Here is a 19,283-nt window from a genome sequence, read left to right on the forward strand (position 1 = left end):
AATGATTCAATCTCTCGCCCAGCATCTCGTCTGTACATGAACCAGATACAGGTGACATGTCATACTTTTTTGTTAAACACCTTGCTTCACATGATGGAATTCTGTTGTAAACATTTAAAATTTGTGTTTCTATATTTAGCTTATTTGCAAACAGTATCTGCAGTACCAATACCTAACTTTGAAGGGGCCCTGAATGGCTGAGTGGTCTAAAGCGCTCTCCGTTACGGATCACTGCCATCTCACCTTTGTCTGCGTGGGTTCGATCTAGGATTCGGCCAATGTGGGTATGTGAGAAAGCTTGCCAGTAACTTCTCGTAGGTCAGTGGTTCTTCCTGGGGTTTTCCCAGGTTTTTCCTCCACCATTAATACTGGCCGCCATGCATAGCCTATCGTGTACTGAAAAATGGCGTTAAACCCCACAACAACAACAACCAATACAGCCTACAATACCGCACTAGGGGATTGAAACTTGGCCATCATGTTACATTACAACGTGACAAGGTTAGTTAAAATCTATCAGATTTTGGGGGTTTTGACTGGTTTTTAGAAAATAAACTTAAAATAAATAAAAATTTGTTTAATTTCATGTTTGTGATAAAAGACAAATTTCAGGATTCTGTTTTTGAGCTGCAGGCAAGTAAACATACCCAGAAAACGTGACATGTATATGTACGAACGAGATGGTTAATTCTGAGGTCCAAAATATAACAAAAACAAAACAATTGTGTTTTGAAGTCATTTATATTATGGGCATTGTTTTATAAACTGAAACACAAATAAGAACCACAGTCTGTACATGGTGGTGTTGCCAGCATTACGCTGTTTGGCATCGGTTGATGCAAATAAATTTTGGTCTACATTTTCTGCCAAATGCATCAATTTTAGTCCAATTATTCAGCAAGCAAAACATGACAAGTGCCTGATATTGATACTTCTGGTTCTTTAGGGTACCTTTGATATCATGATTCTCACTGCAAGCCCATAAAGATCCCAGAAAAAAAATAACAGAAAAAGAATTGGGACCATATCAGGCAGTCACCAGTTCCAGAGAACTACGCAAGTACAAAAGTCACAAAGTGCAGTGCACTATAAATAGAACACCTGTTACCTATTTGACTCCATATGCTTAGGCTTGCATGTTAAATTTATAGCAAAGTAGTATGTGCTAAGTTCAGTATCAATTTTTAATGTTTTAAATTTTTGGTACATGTCTATTATCAATAGAAAGATTCAAGAATAAAATATAATCTTTAGAATAGCTGAATCCTTTATCACTGAAGAATTATTTTATGGACTTTAAAATCTTGAGAGAACTTGTTCATTGTCAAGCCAGTGAAGTACTGTGATCAACCATAGCTGACATTTCTCATCCTTGAAATCTGTTGGGTTTTTTTTGTCTATGTCTACATCACTAAATCATGTGACTTTGATAAATTATCAAAAATCAGTGTTGCCTACATCAACATCAGAGCCCCTATCTAACTTGTTGAAGCTTTCATAGTTGTGATTCTAATCATCCAAACTCGAGCAAATACTTAACAAAATCCACCTCCTCCATTTTGGAGAGTTCAGAATTTGACCCAGTTACTGTAAATAGCAGATTACTATTAGATCTAAAATAGCAACCATATTATCTGACATAAGAAAATATAAGAAAACAAGATGGCTGCTATCACTTAACCAGTTTGAAGCAGCTGTTCCGTTTTTTTGGTGCCGTTTTCATATTTTTGCTTGTTGCCTGTCTTCGTCTACGTTATTGTGTTCATTATGTATTGGCTGCTCAGTTCGTATGTGTTTCTTCATCTCCTTGTTTTGGAAACGAGAACAATTAGACATTTTCGCAGCTGTCTTGTTCCACTGCTACAAGTTTTGAACAAACCGCCATCACATGATACTCACCAGTCAACCCGTATATGCTATGATGGACCCTCATTAATTGCTTTAAATGACCACTCCTTGGCTCTCGACACTACATTGAGCTCTAGACTAAACGAACTGGGACTACATTCAGAAGCAAAAAAAGAAACGTCGTTTCAAAGCTGGCCGGCATTGAACAGGAGGAAGAATTCCAGTTATCTCCCTTATGCCATTTCCGGCAGAACAATTTAAAAATTTGACCGTTAATTTAGATAACCTCATTCAAATCCCTATTAATTCATCAACCTTTGTGTCAACTATCCAAGAGACACCTCTGCATATTGCATTCTTAAATGCCCAATCAGTAGGACCACAGGAAAAGCTCACAGAAATAGTTAATTTTATCAACGATCAGAATAATGACGTCTTTTTCCTGACAGAAACATGGCTAAAAACATCAGGCGACGAGCCCAAGTGTGCAGATCTAACACCCACTGGTTACTCCATCAAGTCGTTCCCCCGTAACTCTCGCGGAGGTGGAATTGCTGTCATCACAAAGAACTCCATGATCAAACGTCTTAACCACACCACAACATTCAATTTCAACCAGACATCGTTTGAACTAGTCCAAACCACACTCACACTGGAGCAAAGGTCAGTCCATTTTTTCTGCCTATACCACCCTCCTCCTAGTAGAAAAAACAAGCTGTCTGAATCTCTCTTCTTGGAGCAGTTTCCGAATCTCCTGGAGTATGAAAATTCAATAGGTGGCAACCTGATTATTCTTGGAGATTTCAACTTTCACTTTGACTGTCCCAGAAACCTAAACACATCAAAACTCCTAGATTCCATTAATGTTTTCAACCTCAAACAGTCAGTTAACCAACCCACCCACAAACATGGTCAAATTTTAGACTGGATTCTTCATAGACCTGATGATAACATTCTACGGTCCTCCCTGGTATCCCATGAACTTGCATCAGACCACCTCTGCATTATATGCCATCTTGACGAATCAGTCCCTAACCCTCCACCTTTATCTGCTACTAAGAGAAACCTCCGTATGATAAATAGAACCAAACTAATGCATGACATCCAAGCAAACCTAACAACTTGCTTACCTCCTACCTCCTACAGCAGAACAACTCGATAACTGCCTGCGTTCATTGCTCGACAAACATGCCCCAGCTACCAAGTGAAGACTATCAATTCAAAAGTGTTCTCCATGGTATAGCAGTGTTAGGGACCAGCTTTGCACTGCTAAAAGAGACCGCCGTAAAGCTGAGAGGCTTTGGCTTTCCACCAGACTCACTATTCATAAGCAAGTCTATGAAGCAGCAAAGAAGAATGTCACAAATATAGTCCATGCAGCGAAATCAGCCCACTACACTACTAAGAAAGTTCCAGCTGCAAAGAGCTCTTTGAGATTACTAAAAAGCTGATGTCAAGGAACAAATCTACACTTCGAACTACCTTCTTTCCAGTCAGCCTTCCAGACATGTTTGCAAATTTCTTCTGTGACAAAGTACAAACCATTAGAGATAAGCTTGACACCACAATTTCAATTGACTCGTCGTCAACATACAGTTGGGATACAGAATTTGAGCGGCACCCATTAGCAGCATTTGAACCTGTCTCTATGGATTTCGTACATACAATCCTGATGAAGAGTGCACCAAAGTCATGTGAACTTGATCTAATTCCAACATCACTGCTACTTGAGTGCATAGATCCAGTATTGCCTTCACTAACTGATGTTATTAATACCTCTCTCTCATCAGGGGAATTCCCATCATTTTTCAGAACTGCCATTGTAAAGCCTCTACTGAAGAAACCAACACTAGACAATAATGTTTTAAAGAACTACTGCCCAGTTACTAATCTCCCATTCATATCAAAAATCTTCGAAAAGGTTGTTCTATCCCAGCTTGTATCTCATCTAAATTCAAACAATCTTTTTAGCAATGTACAATCTGCATATCGCCCTTGCCACAGTACTGAAACTAGTCTTCTAAAACTAGTTAATGACATTCTCTCTGCTTTGGATAGCGGAAAGATTACAGTCCTCACCCTCCTTGATTTGTCTGCAGCATTTGACACAATAGACCATAATATATTACTTCACCATTTCCAGCATGTATTTGGCATTCATGATACAGCCTTACTGTGGTTTAAGTCCTACTTGGTCAAGAGGACACAAATTGTGTCTGCAAATGGAATACACTCCAGCCCAGTTGATCTATTTTGTGGTGTTCCACAGGGGTCTGTTCTTGGGCCTGTTCTCTTGATTCTATACACTCCGCCACTCTCAAGTGTCATAGATCATCATCCAGTGTCTCACCAATATAAGCTGATGACACACAAATATACAAATCTAGCCACCCAACTGAAGTTGATGCTACCATCAGAGGTGTAGAGAAGTGCATTTCTGTGAAATCATGGATGACATGTAACAAGCTGCAGATGAATGATGATAAAACTGAGGCCAATGTGATCACAACACAAAGACTTTCTCATTCACATTCTTTACCTCAAACAATAAATATCAGCAACACCAACATTAAATTCACACAATCGGTACGAAATCTAGGTGTTACTCTGGACAGTACTCTCACATTGCACCAACAAGTCATGAACATATGCAAGGCTGCATATCTTGAGCTGAGACGCATCAGCTCCATTTGCAAATATCTTTCAGTTGATGCCACTAAAACACTTGTGTGTTCATTAGTACTTTCAAGACTGGACTATTGTAACTCAATTCTGTCTGGTTCATCTCAATATCTACTTCAGAAACTTCAAAAAGTTCAAAACACAGCTGCTCGGATCATACTTAGAGTACCACGATCAGAGCACACCTCCCCGCTGTTCTGTACCCTACACTGGCTATCCATTCAATCCAGAATCAAACACAAAGTTTGTTCTCTGTGCTACTTTTCACTGACAGACTCCAGTCCAGCATACCTATCTGACCTCACCCATGTGTACACACCAGCAAGATATTTACGCTCCCCTTCTGACAATCGTATACTCATTATTCTCACTATGAAAACAAAGTCATATGGACAGCATTCTTTTGCATACCAGGGCCCAGCAACGTGGAATGAATTGCCCATTGAATTTAGACATGAAGACACAGTGATCACATTCAAGAGTGCTCTCAAAACTCACTTATTTCGACTGCAAGAACAAACTTAAGGAAATAATAATGTTTCCTACCTTAAATATTATCAGCATGTTTTATTATATTTTCTAATTTCATGGTGTTTGTTTTTGTAATCATATCATTATATATGTTTTTTATCTTATAGGTGTTGTCTGTTTTAATGTGCTTAGATCTTCTAAAGATTAGGCGCTATGCAAAGTCCTCATTATTATTATTATTATAATGGTTATTTACCTCAATGAATGTAGTATCTAATAGGGATCTGTTATGAGCTTGTATACCTGTAGGTACCAGTTTTTTGAATACCGCTCCGGTGGCCTAGTGGTTAAAGCTGCCGCCCCGAATGTGGGATGTCATGGGTTCAAACCCCGGCTGAGTCATACCAAAGACTTCTAAAAATGGTACTAACAGCTGCCATGCTAGGCTCTCAGCATTAAGAAGTTAGTGTTAGGACTGGTCGGCCTGGTGTCAGGATAATGTGACTGGGAGGGGCATTAAGCTTCATGTCTGCTGCATGATGCCCCAGTGCTAGACATCGCTTTAAACTGCCACACTGCAGACTTCGTAACGATATCACTGGAAAATTGTTAAAGCTACATTAACAATCGAAATCACTCGCACACCAGTTTTTGCCACCATCTTTGTTGATGGTTAAGTTGGAACTGGTTTCTGACTAGCCACATATCATACTCCTGAAACCCACTCCTTTCTGTAATTAGACAAATCATATTTGGGATGGGGTGCACACCTGGAGCTACTCAGGGAATGAAGTCTCAAGGGAGAAGGGACCCTTGGTATAAACATTTTAGAAATGCAGGCATTGTTTTTAGGATTGGGGGGGGGTACAATCAGCCTCATAAAGCATCAGTGCGTTATAATTGCCTCTGAAAACACATTGGGGATTAAGGAGGTACACATGCTCCTTGTCTTTGTGTGGAAGTCTGGAACATTCTCCAATGGTCAGTTCCTGAGATCACTGAGTTTTCCATGTTTCACGCTATAGAAATATCATGGCACATAACCAGTCCAGACAGAGCCACGTATTCCTTGTGGAATGGTTGCTTGACTAGTTGGTCAAGGAGTTTTTTTTAGTGGGGGGACATTAAAAAGCATGATTCATTAATGACAACTTTTGCATACAGTTTGCTGATTGTGATAACTTCAAATTTACAGCAAGTTATATCACACAAATGCCCATTATTAAAGTAAATAAAATTGGTAGATATAAACTGTCTACATAATAATTATATAATAATGAGAGTTTATATCTACTATCATATATGTTGTGGACATACTATAATGGTATTCTCGAAGGTCATGCAACCATGGTTCACTGTAAATGCAGGGATTAGCAGACCTGCCAACTCTTTAAGATTTTTCTGTAAGTCTTATGAAAATTACCCTTAAAATACGGACTTTTGGTATAGTAGCAAAAAATATGGAAAATGAATTATGCCAAAAACATCTGGATAATTGGTTCATCCATGTTTTATTTGGATGCGGGTTTCATCTTAGAATGAGTGAAATTAGTCAGGAAACCAGACTGACTTTACAGCAGCACCTCAAACACTGCACCTATTTATTTGTTCATGCAAAGCATCTGCATGATCAGACTGCTGATTATAGAATTTTTAAAATGGCATCCAGAACGAGATGCATGTTTAAGACAAAAGGGAAAATAAGCTTCTATAAAAGTGTTAATAATCAACACAGAAAAATAAAAAGGAATATTCAGATTCTTGTGAATAAAAGCTGGAAAGGACACAATTACGCTTATTGGACATCACATGCCAATTTGAGTGTGTCTCATGGCGGAAGATATGATTGCCTTCGTCATGTGAAATGGAAAAGAATTTCCAAGAATTATGTCAAGTTGAGAGATGGCAGCAAGCCATTGAGCTGCATAGGGTTTGGAACTAGAGTTTGTGCAACTGTACTAGTGGTAAATAAAGTCTATGCGTACTTTACAAACTTTTCAGTTGAACCTAATGTTAATCGTCGATGCATCGAACTTTTAATTATGTTTTCCAGCTTTACAATAGCAGTTATTGATATTTTCTTACACCTTATTGAAAACTGGTCAACCTTATGGAAAAAAAGAACTGCCTTACTGAAACGGACTCATCATGGTTGGCAGATCTGGATTAGGTGTGGAGTTGAATGGGGAAATTGAAAATAATTAATAAAAAAATGATTCCAACTATTTTTTTAGGCCTTGGACATGTACTAGTTCATTCATACAGCAGGTGTTGCCTGCAACACAATAATTTTCTTTAATATGATATGTATCATGATGGTATCATAAACAGACTGAAAATGATAAAAACCAGTCCTTTGCTTGCAAAATGAAAATTGAGTGTAATGTTGCATAAATACGCTAGGATTTGCTAAATTCCCCAGGCAAGAAAAATAAATTAATTTGTTTTGTATTTCTTTTTCACTTGGCTCTAATTTGTGTCAATATTTGCTGTGACCCGCACGTGACAATAAATGAGAAGAGTATCTTTATTAAGATTCCAGCAATTAACATATCTTGTTCTCTCTGACTGCACATATGGGCACATTTACTTTTCAACTCACAGCTGTTGATGTGATTCACTTGAAACAAAATTAAAAATATGCAGTGGTCCTTGTGCTGTTAAATATAACATGTTCTGATGTCATTACCCCATTAAAATGTGCACGTGTGTTGTAGAAATGCAAAGGGCCAAGATGGCCTAGCAAGGCCATGTTTTGAATTCATCTATCCTTTGATATCTTGTTTGTAAAATTGGAGAAGAATATGATATGCACTTTAATTTTGAAGTGGATTCAGAAACAGTGATGTGTGCGGTAGGTGTACATATGCAAACAATGCTCAAGTGGAAAAAATACTTTTCAGAATGAATAAAAAATATACATTGGATATTGTTAGAAAAATTCTTTTATCTTGAGTGTGAATGGCAGGTAATAAAGGTAAATAAACAAGTTTTTGAAATTTAGCTTATGGCCAAATCTTTCTCAAAACCTCACCAACATTGTAGCATCATAAGCATGGGTATGAGTTACGAAGGGACCGTTGAAAAATTAAGAAAGGGATCGACATCGATTTTGAGGAAGGAGAAGGTAAATTGTTGAATATTTGTTTTATAAATGCATTGGGAATAATTATCAGGAAAAAAATTGATTAAGTTTTTAAGTTTCTGTATAAATTACCTTTATTTTCAAGATGACAGCTCGTTGAACGTTACAAACATTGCTCCGAGAGTTTACAACACATCACATGTACCAGCACTGTGTATTAAATCATTGCTTTTTGCATGTGAATTTGGATACATTCTAGTGTTATTGTTGATTCAGAACAAAAGATATTTTTTTAATTAAAAAATGACACATTTATTTTAGAGAAAAAAATTATTGTTCTATTAGTAAAATACTGATGTTGTGATTCCATTGAAAGTAATAGCAAAATGTCTGCTTATCCTTGAACATTCTGAGTGCAGAGAAATTTTAAGTTCACTACAAATTTGGAAGTTCTATAATGAACCCTATCTGTAAATCTTAATCTTTTCACAAACAGCTATGCCTTTGACTTTGTTTTCTTGCTATTCTTGTTCACATTTGCAAATGAGTAGGATAAACTACTGATTAATGTTAGATACTTCACTATGTTACTTACATAATAATATTTAGAAGTTTTTGTTTGCTCATTTGAAATGAGTTGACATGTGACCATGACTGTTGGCACTTTTGCAAGTAGGGTTTGCATGCCTTAGCATTTTTTTATTCTACCTTCCATGATTTGATGCAAAAGTCTTAACACATTAACCCCTGGAGGTTTTTGCCATTTTTGCCTGAAAATCGAGTAGGAAACACATTTTGAAAGCTATTTCTGAATAGACTCTAAAACACCAAATCCCCAGTCATCTTTCAGTAACATACTGCCTAGTTGTGTTAGAAACATCATTTTTCGTTGGCTATTTGACTCGTGCATGAGCAGAAGGGTAGAAGTTGGACTTGTTTGGGTTTTTTGGGGGTTGGGGTTGGGTTTTTTTGCTAAACGGAGCCATTATTTTCGTATGGAGACCACTCTTTATTCCAAATGCCCATCTTATCCTACTTTTTGCAAAGGCTCATCTGTCTGTTTGCAGTTCATACCGGTTTGCCTTAGATCTGAGACCAAAAAGTCTAAAATCTGGACACAAAATGGGATTCCGACCACGGGCGAATTTTGCTTTAAAAAAAGTTGGGTCCAAAAAATGAGGTTTTTCTATCTGTATTTTGTAGTGCAGCTAGATATTCCAGATTATTTGGTATCATTGTAGAGATACATCTGTCTACCTTTCTATAATACCATCCACTTTAGTGTATCGTGCATGACCATGACGCTACAGAGCTCAGCAGTAGGCTACTACCTCCTGCCCCGTAAAGTCGTTGCTAGGGGTTAATGTGTTAATTAATGTGATAATACAATTATACATAGCAGGTCTACTTTTAACTGATTATAACAAAGCAACAAGCAGTACAGCATGAGACGTTCAAAACATTCTGAACTTGGTCACTTGTGGACAGTAATGGTCAATTGTCACTTTTTGAGTTTTAATAGGAGGACATACCATCTATCATGATTACAGATACCAACTTAAAACAAAAACCTAAAACATCAATTTCATTTGACAAGACATATTGGTATTGTCACTAGTAGGCATAACTTTCATTTTTATTGATATTTTGTCATATATTACTATTTACAGTGCAACGATAATTTGTTAAAATAAAACAACAGAATGTATAACTTATTTTTAAAGGTTTGAATTTTATGATTTATTGAAAATTTCCAGCACTAACAGCAATTTCTGGTGTTAAAATGAGAATATATCCCTGGTCTAATTTACCAAATTTAATATAAAAAAAATTTCATGTTCAATGGGTGGGGTAACAATTACATATAAACTAATTAAGTCGTGCTTGTTAGATATCTAACATTTTTCAATTTTAAAAGATGTCATGCATGTTATGGAATCAGTGTGATAAAATTTATATTACTATTATTAGTTGAAACAGTTATGCATAATTATCAGTAACCATGCAGAACCATTAAAAAAATTTCAATAAAATCATGGTACAACATCCGGCTGTAACTATCATTACTGCAGCCTCCCCCTGCTGCACATGTAATTGACATGTTTATGTGAACCTTTCTTACCTCATATTTTTCAGCAGTGATCCAAGTACTCACCCTCATTTCATTTAGTCAAATAGTTTTAACTTCTTTGTCTCAGTGGAGAATGTCTGATGACATTTTACTTTTTTTTGCAACTTCTCATTCTTTAATTGGTAACTATTCCTGTCAGACTAACTTATAGTTGTTACATGAAATGCACTGTTTACCAAGGTAGTAAGCTTGTCACATGAACAGCTGGTTTTAATCTGGTACCCTTATAAATAATTTGTTTCAACATGTTGATGAGCGCCCTAACTTGAATCCATACAAATAAGTAATCCAGTTATCCTAACTGCTATGTGTTCCTCTGAGGTCATGTTTTATCACGTCGTCAATTACTGGCTAATATTACAAACAGTAATTATTAAGATGTCAAATACAGCTGAGAAATACATAGTTCAGCCCAAGACTGTGGTGTCTAGTAACCGTAATTTAAAAATGGTATGTTAGCCAGTGTGGCTTCTCATTGATTATGAAATGTCATTGTGCTGAATTTAGAAATCAACAAATGATTTCCATCTGTAAACCATTTGTGTCTTTTTGTGATGGGTAAATATGAAAATTTGTGCATTAATACACTGGCAACATTATAGGAATGGTTCTGCTTAAGGGGTCCTTTTGAGTGTAAGCTCGTGCATACCAAGGGATTCTGGCCATGAAAAGCATGTGGCTGCTTTCACGGAGGCTGTTCAAGGGGGAACACTGTATCAGTAGTTCAAGTCTGTGTTGTAATACTCTGGCATGAGAGTAAATATTCTATTTCATTAATGACATCATCATTAGAGAAAATATTATTATTCATTGCTGATGTCAAATCACCTCAATTAATATGAAACTGGTTCAGCTGGAAGTGCATTAGGTAAGTCTACCTTGATCTCCAGACCCTGATAACTTAAAGTTATATGTGTAATTCAGTTGTGAATGATGTTATTTGGATTCATAATTAATATCATGAATGCTTAATTGAAAAGTAAACATTCTAATGATCGGTAAGCACCTTGTACACTTGCAGAGTTAGTAGCTGATAGCTTTGGAGAATTTCAGAAATAGGTCTGTGTTGTTAGTGCTAATGGTTGCTAAAACTGCAAAAGAGAATCAAATTTAGTTCTAGCATTAACATGAACAAAAAGAGTTTATAATTTAAAATGTCAAGTCTTTTTTTTTGTTACCAGTAGATTCTAACAATTATGCCATGTAAAGTCACTGCTGAACTTTTACTTGGCACCATATATCTCAGGGGTCTCAACTATGCAACATGCCACCCATGGAGATATTTCCTGTGGCCCACAACCACATGAATTTGTAGAATAATTAATAATGCATATATTTTCTTAATAGGCTAGCCAATTTTGATTTTAAAAAATTGTATTGTTACATCATATACTTCTTGTTTCCAACATTTCAGCTGGGTAAACATTTCAACTGGGTACCTTTCATATGAGCCACTTACTGTATGACACAATTTCAGTGATGTTGTCCTCAAGCCAGTGTACTAGTCCTCATGTGGCCCTTGTGATTTGAGTTTAAGACCCCTGATATAGTCGTTATTGTGCAGTGAAGTGCCAATACATATATGCATTCTGTTTGAAACAAGTCACACACAAAAAAGCACAAGAAAAAAAATATTTAGTGATGCACTTCCATGCTAGTTACAGGTGGTCTTGTTTTCTTATTAGACAGAATTGTCCAATTCAATTCTTTTGGAAATATCCCTTCTTGGAGTCACAGAGTTAAAATGAAGTAGTGTTTTTGTGCCATTCCCGCAAAAGATCGTGATGACCAACTCGAGGGACAAGTGGTTTACATACTTATGGGGCAGAATTTTGCAATTTATTTTGGTTATACCATTTATAGAGCCCAGAGTTGTCATGGCTTTCTGCCTGTAACAGACAGAAAAATGCAATATTACTGATATCTTAAAAAATATGAAAGATGCATTCCCAATGCACAGTGTAGAAATCATCAATGCAAATTTCATGCGAATATTTGCCTGTCATGTTGCTGGTTGTGAATTCAGCTGTGGATACTGGCTTGTCCTTTTTTTTAATTTGGATCAGGTTTTCACATCAGATTCAATGGAATTGATTAACACATTAACCCCTGGAGCTTTTTGTCATTTTTGTCTGAAAATCGAGTAGGAAACACATTTTGAAAGCTATTTCTGAATAGACTCGAAAACACCAAATCCCCGGTCATCTTTCACTAACATACTGCCTAGTTGTGTTAGAAACATTGTTTTCATTGGCTATTTGACTCGTGCATGAGCAGAAGGGTAAAAATTGGAGGTTTTTGGGGTTTTTTTTTTGCTAAATGGAGACATTATTTTTGTATGGAGGCCACTCTTTATTCCAAATGCCCATCTTATCCTACTTTTTGCGAAGGCTCATCTGTCAGTTTGCAGTTCATACCGGTTTGCTTTAGATCTGAAACCAAAAAGTCTAAAATCCGGACACGAAATCAGATTCCGACCACGGGCGAATTTTGGTTAAATAAAAGTCAGGTCCAGAAAATGAGGTTTTTTATCTGTATTTTATAGTGTAACTAGATATTCCAGATTATTTGCTATCATTGTAGAGCTACATCTGACTACCTTTCTGTAATACCACCCACTTTAGTGTATTATGCATGACCATGACGCTACAGAGCTCGGCAGTAGGCTAGTACCTCCTGCCACGTTAAGTTGTCGCTAGGGGTTAATGTGTTAGTGAACCAGACCAACTTCACTGGAGTACCTCAGACACTTTTAGTTGCATGTATTTTGTGATGCAAAACATCTGCATGATGAGGCTTTTGCCTATTTGTTTTACAAATGCTGTCTATCAAGCAATACATTTTCAGAATGAAAGGGACAATAATCTTAAAATGTTTTAACCCTTTACCTCATAGAGCATAGTGACAAAGTGCAGCACGCTTTAAATAGAACACCTGTTACCTAGTCGACAGCATACGCATAGGCCTGCCTGTGAATTGTTAAGTAATGTAGTGATGTTACATTTAACAGCAGTTTTAACCATTTTACATTTTTGGTACACATCTATTATATGTGGAAGAATTTAAGAGTAAAGTCCAATTGTTATAGCTGTGTAATTATTTTTCACGGAAGAATTTTTTATGTGCTTTAAAATCGAGAGAGAACTCGTTCACCGTCATGTCAATGAGGCCGCGTGACCAACCGTAGCTGCCATTTCCCATACTCGAAATTTACATGTTTTTCATCTGCGTCTACATCACTAAGTCATCTGAATTTAATAATCAATAAAAACTAATTGCTGCCTACATAAATATCAGATCCTTTTCCCAAGTTATTTAATCTTTCATACTTGTGATTCTAATCATGAAAACTTCGTAAGTACTGAATGAAATCTGCCTGTGAACTGTTAAGCAATGTAGTGTATGTTACGTTTAACAGCAGTTTTAACCATTTTACATTTTTGGTACACATATATTATATGTGGAAAAATTTAAGAGTAAAGTCCGATTGTTATAGCTGTGTAATTATTTTTCACGGAAGAATTTTTTATGTGCTTTAAAATCAAGAGAGAACTCGTTCACCGTCATGTCAGTGAGGCCACGTGACCAACTGTAGCTGCCATTTTCGATACTCAAAATTTACAAGGTTTTCGTGTGCGTCTGCATCACTAAGTCATCTGAATTTGATAATTTATAAAAACTGATTGCTGCCTACATCAATATCAGAGCCTTTACCTAAGTTATTGAATCCTTCGTGGTTGTGATTTTAATCGTGAAAACTTCGTACATACTAGATGAAATCCACAGCCGCCATTTTGGAGAGTGGAGATTATGACCCAGTTACTTTAAATAGCAGATATCGACCAGTGCATGAATAGCGACCACGTGATCTGACGTAATTGTCATTCGCAGAAATGAATGTAGTATCAAATAGGGGGGTTTTCCTCGAAGGTGGCACTACGAAAACCAGCTCAAAATGGCTGATGTTTACAGCAGGCGTCAAAAGGCGCTACCATGCGAATCTTGTAGAGGCATCAAAAGGCGCTTCCATGCGAATGGAGTAGAGGCATCCAAAGATGCTTGCATGAGGTAAAGGGTTAATAGTCATTACTGAAGGATAAAAGGGAATATTCTTGTGGGAAAAAAGGAGAAAGGCCAACAGTGTCGTTTAGTGAACTGAATGCATTGATTTGAGTGTATCACATGGCGGGAATGATGATTTTTGCTGTTTCCACTTTAATTTACATGAAGTTAAAAAATAGCCATATCCAACAAGTGAAAATCAGAATCAGTACCATACATACTGAGCTAAAACTTGTCATTCGAGAGAGCAAGAGGAAAACATGGAGATCCTATGTCTCTAGGTCAAACAAGTGCATCTCTGAAATTGGCATGGAATATGGTATAAATTTCTTTATGGCAAAAGTAAAGGCAGCTCTATCAAGCATTTAAAGCTGTCTGATGAAATGTTCACAACAGTAACAGAATCTCAAATACATTGGCCAGAACATCATCAAAGAATTATCCAGAAACCTTCTGCTGTATCAAAAAACATCAAAGGGTCCTCTAAATTTCAAACTGGCTAATACAGAAGATCACAATAAACCTTTCACTCTGAGAGAATTAAAATACTCTCTTGATGGAACCCATAACAATTAAACAGGACCAGATGGTATCCACTATCAGCTTTTGAAACACAGACACAGCTCTAAATTCACTACTAAATATTTTCATTAAAATTTGAGAAAAAGTCTTGGCAGGAAATGATGGTGCCCAAGAAAAGGCATTAAAATTTTCGAAATTGAACAGTTGCTATGCATTTCTGCCTATTACTTTGTATTCATTATCCTCCATCTTGATATTTGTATTATTTCTGTTGTGGAGAGCCAATTTTTAGGACTTGCTTTTGACCAAAAAGACTTCAAATGATATCCACGTTGTCATAAATGATAATGGTGCCCAGCTAATTTGAAAATCTTATTTGCTGAAGAATATCATTGCCTTTGATTGGCACTATATAGCCACTTTTACTCTGAGGTGCCATAAGGCACTACTACATACATATTGTTCACACCTTACATTATCAAAGATATTTCTTTTGTTTTAATACCATTTTATCACACCCTGCATGGATTTTGAATATAGCTTGGGGACAGTCTGATTCATGAGTTGTATTTTAAATTTGCTCCGAAATATCTTTTTCTTTTGTAGCATCGAAAGCTCCGCCAAACCTCCCTCCCGGTGTTCCTCTCCTTGGACATCAGTACATCATGGGTCAGGGAGCCTTACCACCATACTTTGTAAGTGTCCTGATTGTCATTGATTAATAATAGTAAATATCTCTTTACTATGGATGCATTGAAGTGGTTATACTAAGGATATGAGAGACGGTCAGGTAGTTTTTTGATGGTTATACTAAGGAGACAGATCCTAGTTAATCATTTAATTATGACAAACAGAAGTCATTGTTGTGGACAGTCATAATTTCTGCTCATCTATCAGACTTTAAAGCATATACACAAGATAATTAAAGAGGGGCTTTGGGGATAACCTTGTATGCAAATTAACATATTTTTCATGTTTACATTTTATTTTGTATACGTTTTATTTACAGGATTTAAAATCTTTACCTTGTATCTGTTATCCGGTATTACTTCATGTATATATTTATTTGGAAGTGTTTATCCTCCCAAAAATTCTTTTTTATAGTTATTAATTTGTATATTACTGTCATAAGGCAGAGTATATTTTATTATGTTGTCCATATGACTGTTAACTAATTTTGTATCTGCACAATAACTCGAGTTGATCACAATCTACAGTAAATAAACTTTGTTGCTGGCTTGAACTTGTAAGTAACAACCGTATCTGTCTCGGGTTCAAAAGCCCATACCATAGCTCTAATTCTTCACCACCTACAGTTACCAAATTTTTTTGATGGCTTTCATTTGGAGCAAGTAAAACCCCTATTGATTTCAGGGTTCAAGGTCAAGGTTCACTGACTAAAGAAAAAAAAGACAAATTGTTTCCACAAAATAATCCAGATTCTTCACCATCAACAGTTACCAAATGTTGTGGATGGCTTGCACTTGGGATGGGGAAGAATGATATTGATTTCAGGTTCAAAGGTCAAATTTTCTGAGTGAAAAAAGAAAAATAGCTTCTGTACACAAACTTTAGTTCTTCATTATCTATATTTACCAAACTTTTTGGATCACTTGCACCTGAGGTAAAATAGATGCCTGTTGATTTTGAGGTAAAAGGTCAAGGTCACTGACTGAAAGAAGAAAGTTATCAGTTTATTATGTGCCATTTATGATACTCTTGTTACAAATTTTATACCAATTGTAACTGGCACCAGCTTGCCATTTTTGGTCTGATGTGCCATTAAATGTTATTACATTCATACATACATATCAGTGCATGTTATTGTCCTTTCAGTAATTGCAGTTTATGATTTTTAATGCATTTACACTAGAATTTTGTAAATTAAGAGAGAAAGTTCATTCAAATTCCCAGTTTATTTAAAAATAATGTTTTGATGTCCTGTCTTAAAAACTAAGAAAGTTATTCCATTGTAGGGTCTTCAGCAGCCAATGTATGCCAACTATGAAGATTTACAGTTGCTTCAGCAGAGACTTCCCACATTGGTAAGTATCTTTTAAAAATATTTGTTTAATAGTGCATCAAAGTACTCTGTATTTAAAATGCTGTTCATGTGAGAGAAAAAAAGGTTACCTGCATTATTAGTGCAGAAGGTTTGTACTGAGTTCTATTCCAAATAAACTTTTTCTTATAAAATTCACCACAACATCAAATAGAGTAAGGATTGGGAAATTGCATTATAATTGATTTTCATAAGTACTGAACTTATATTACGTGAAATAAATTGAGCAGCATAGATACAGACCTACCAACTCTTAAGATTTTGCCATAAGTCTTACGAAAATTACCCTTAAAATACAGACTTAAGGCATACTAGCAAAAACGGGGGGAAAATTATTGTTGCTGAAAAATCCTGATAATTGGTTCATCCATGTTTTATTTGGATCCAGATTTCATCTTAGAATTAGTAAAATTAGTCAGCGAACCAGACTAACTTTACAGCAGCACCCCAGATGCTTTAAATGCACCCGTTTGTTCATGTAAAGCGTCTACATGATCAAACTGTTGATTATAGAATTTTTAAAAATGGCATCCAGAAAGCGATGCATGTTTAAGACAAATAGGAAAAAAAGCTTCTGAAAAGTATTAATAATAAACACAGAAGAATAAAAAGGAGTATTCAGATTCTTGTGAATACAAAGCTGGAAAGAACACTGATAAGACATCACGTGCCTATTTGAGTATGTCTCGTGGTGGGAGATATGATTGCTGTCATGTGAAATGGAAAAGAATTTCCAAGAATTGTCAAGTTGAGAGATAGCAACAAGCCATTGAGCTGCATAGGGTTTGGAACTAGAGTTTGTGCAACTGTACTAGTGGTAAATAAAGTCTACACGTACTTTACAAACTTTTCAGTTGAACATAATGTTTATTGTCAATGCATCAAACTTTAATTATGTTTTCCAGCTTTACAATAGCAGTTATTGATATTTTGTTACATCTTACTGAAAACTGGTCAATCTTAAAGTAAAAAAATCAACTGCCTTACTGAGATGGACTCGTCAGGGTTGGCAGTTCTGTAGATAAAACAAAGTGTGAGACTTGTGACTATACTGGCATTACAAGATAGGCAGTGCTGTACATGACTGCACTCACATTTGAGGGGCAACAGTATACTGAGGTGTTTTACGACGACTATTTGCATTATAAGGGGGTGACTACTGAGGGGTATTATATTAGGGGCAGTGATATGCTGATGGGTTTTACCATGACCATACTTGCATTATAAGGGGTAGCAGTATACTGATGGGCGTTATAAGAAGGTAATGGGATACTGAGGGGTATTAGTGTGTGTGTGTGATTATGATTTTTAACATAGCTTTAACAATTTTTCAGTCATATCGCTACGATGTCTGCAGTGTAGTAGTTCTTAGCGATGTCTATCACTGGGGCATCATGCCGCCGACATGTAGCATGATGTCCCTCCCAGTCAAAAACTGGTGTGTGATTTCGATTGTTAATGTAGCATTAACAATTTTTCAGTGATATTGCTACAAAGTCTGCAGTGTGGCAGTTTAAAGCGATGTCTAGCATTGGGCATCATGCAGCAGGCATGAAGCTTAATGTCCCTTCCAGTCATATTATCCTGACACCAGGTCGACCAGTCCTAACACTAACCTCTTAATGCTGAGAGCCTAGCATGGAAGCTGTTAGTACCATTTTTAGAAGTCTTTGTTTGACTCAGCTGGGGTTTGAACCCACAACCTCCCACATTCGGGGCTGATGCTCTTACCACTAGGCCACTGGAGCAGTTGAGGGGTATAATAAAAGGGTAAATGGGATACCAAGGGGCATTAAAGGGTAGGCAGCAGTATACTGATGGATTTTACAGCAAAGAACTACTGAGCAAGATCACTTGAACCCATAATTCCTTTATTCTGCAATGTGAAGGGATTGGGGGGGGGGGGGGGGGGGCAAAATATTTCTTCACCAGTTTTTAATCAAATTTTTGTGCAGCTGCGGTGTTCAGTAGTTATTGTGATGGACTTACAGTCAGGGTTGTTGTAGGTTGAAATCCTGCCCAGACCAGCCTGGGTTGACTGTTTTGGTGTGTCACTGAGCATCAACTAACAGTATCTATGTTAGTCATAGTAATAGGTCTCGCTAGGATATTAAAACTAAGACTCCCGCCAGCAAAAGTTGCAATCCCCTACTTGAAGCATATTGGGCATTTCTGAAGTCGCTAAATGTCCAGATGAGAAGAACCAGTGGTTGCCATTGAGTTTAATTTTCCAGATTCTTTACACCACTGACATATTGGTCTTGTTTGACGATTAAAGTGAGACTGAATTTTGTCAATCCAAGGAAAGGTCTTATTCCGAACACAAAGCCCGGCATGACACACTTTCTTACACTTGGCTACTGTTCTATCCGAGCTCTCAGTTCTAGTAACTTTAGTAGTTTTCTGAATCACATTTCAAT

At 36.6% G+C, this 19,283-nt stretch overlaps 1 protein-coding gene across 2 annotated transcripts in view; it reads left to right on the forward strand.

Annotated features, from left to right (window-relative positions):
* LOC149801664 (uncharacterized) overlaps positions 1-19,283 on the forward strand; it is a 136,776-nt gene that overhangs the window by 88,501 nt on the left and 28,992 nt on the right. For both annotated transcript variants that reach the window (XM_089955940.1, XM_089955941.1), the window contains exons 17-18: positions 15,408-15,496; positions 16,778-16,846. In XM_089955940.1, coding sequence (XP_089812066.1) covers positions 15,408-15,496; positions 16,778-16,846 — 158 coding nt within the window. The remainder of the gene's footprint in view (positions 1-15,407; positions 15,497-16,777; positions 16,847-19,283) is intronic.

This window comes from Sinohyriopsis cumingii, chromosome 4 (genome assembly GCF_028554795.1).
Source record: "Sinohyriopsis cumingii isolate HCF-2022 chromosome 4, ASM2855479v2, whole genome shotgun sequence".
Lineage (NCBI taxonomy): Eukaryota > Metazoa > Mollusca > Bivalvia > Unionida > Unionidae > Sinohyriopsis > Sinohyriopsis cumingii.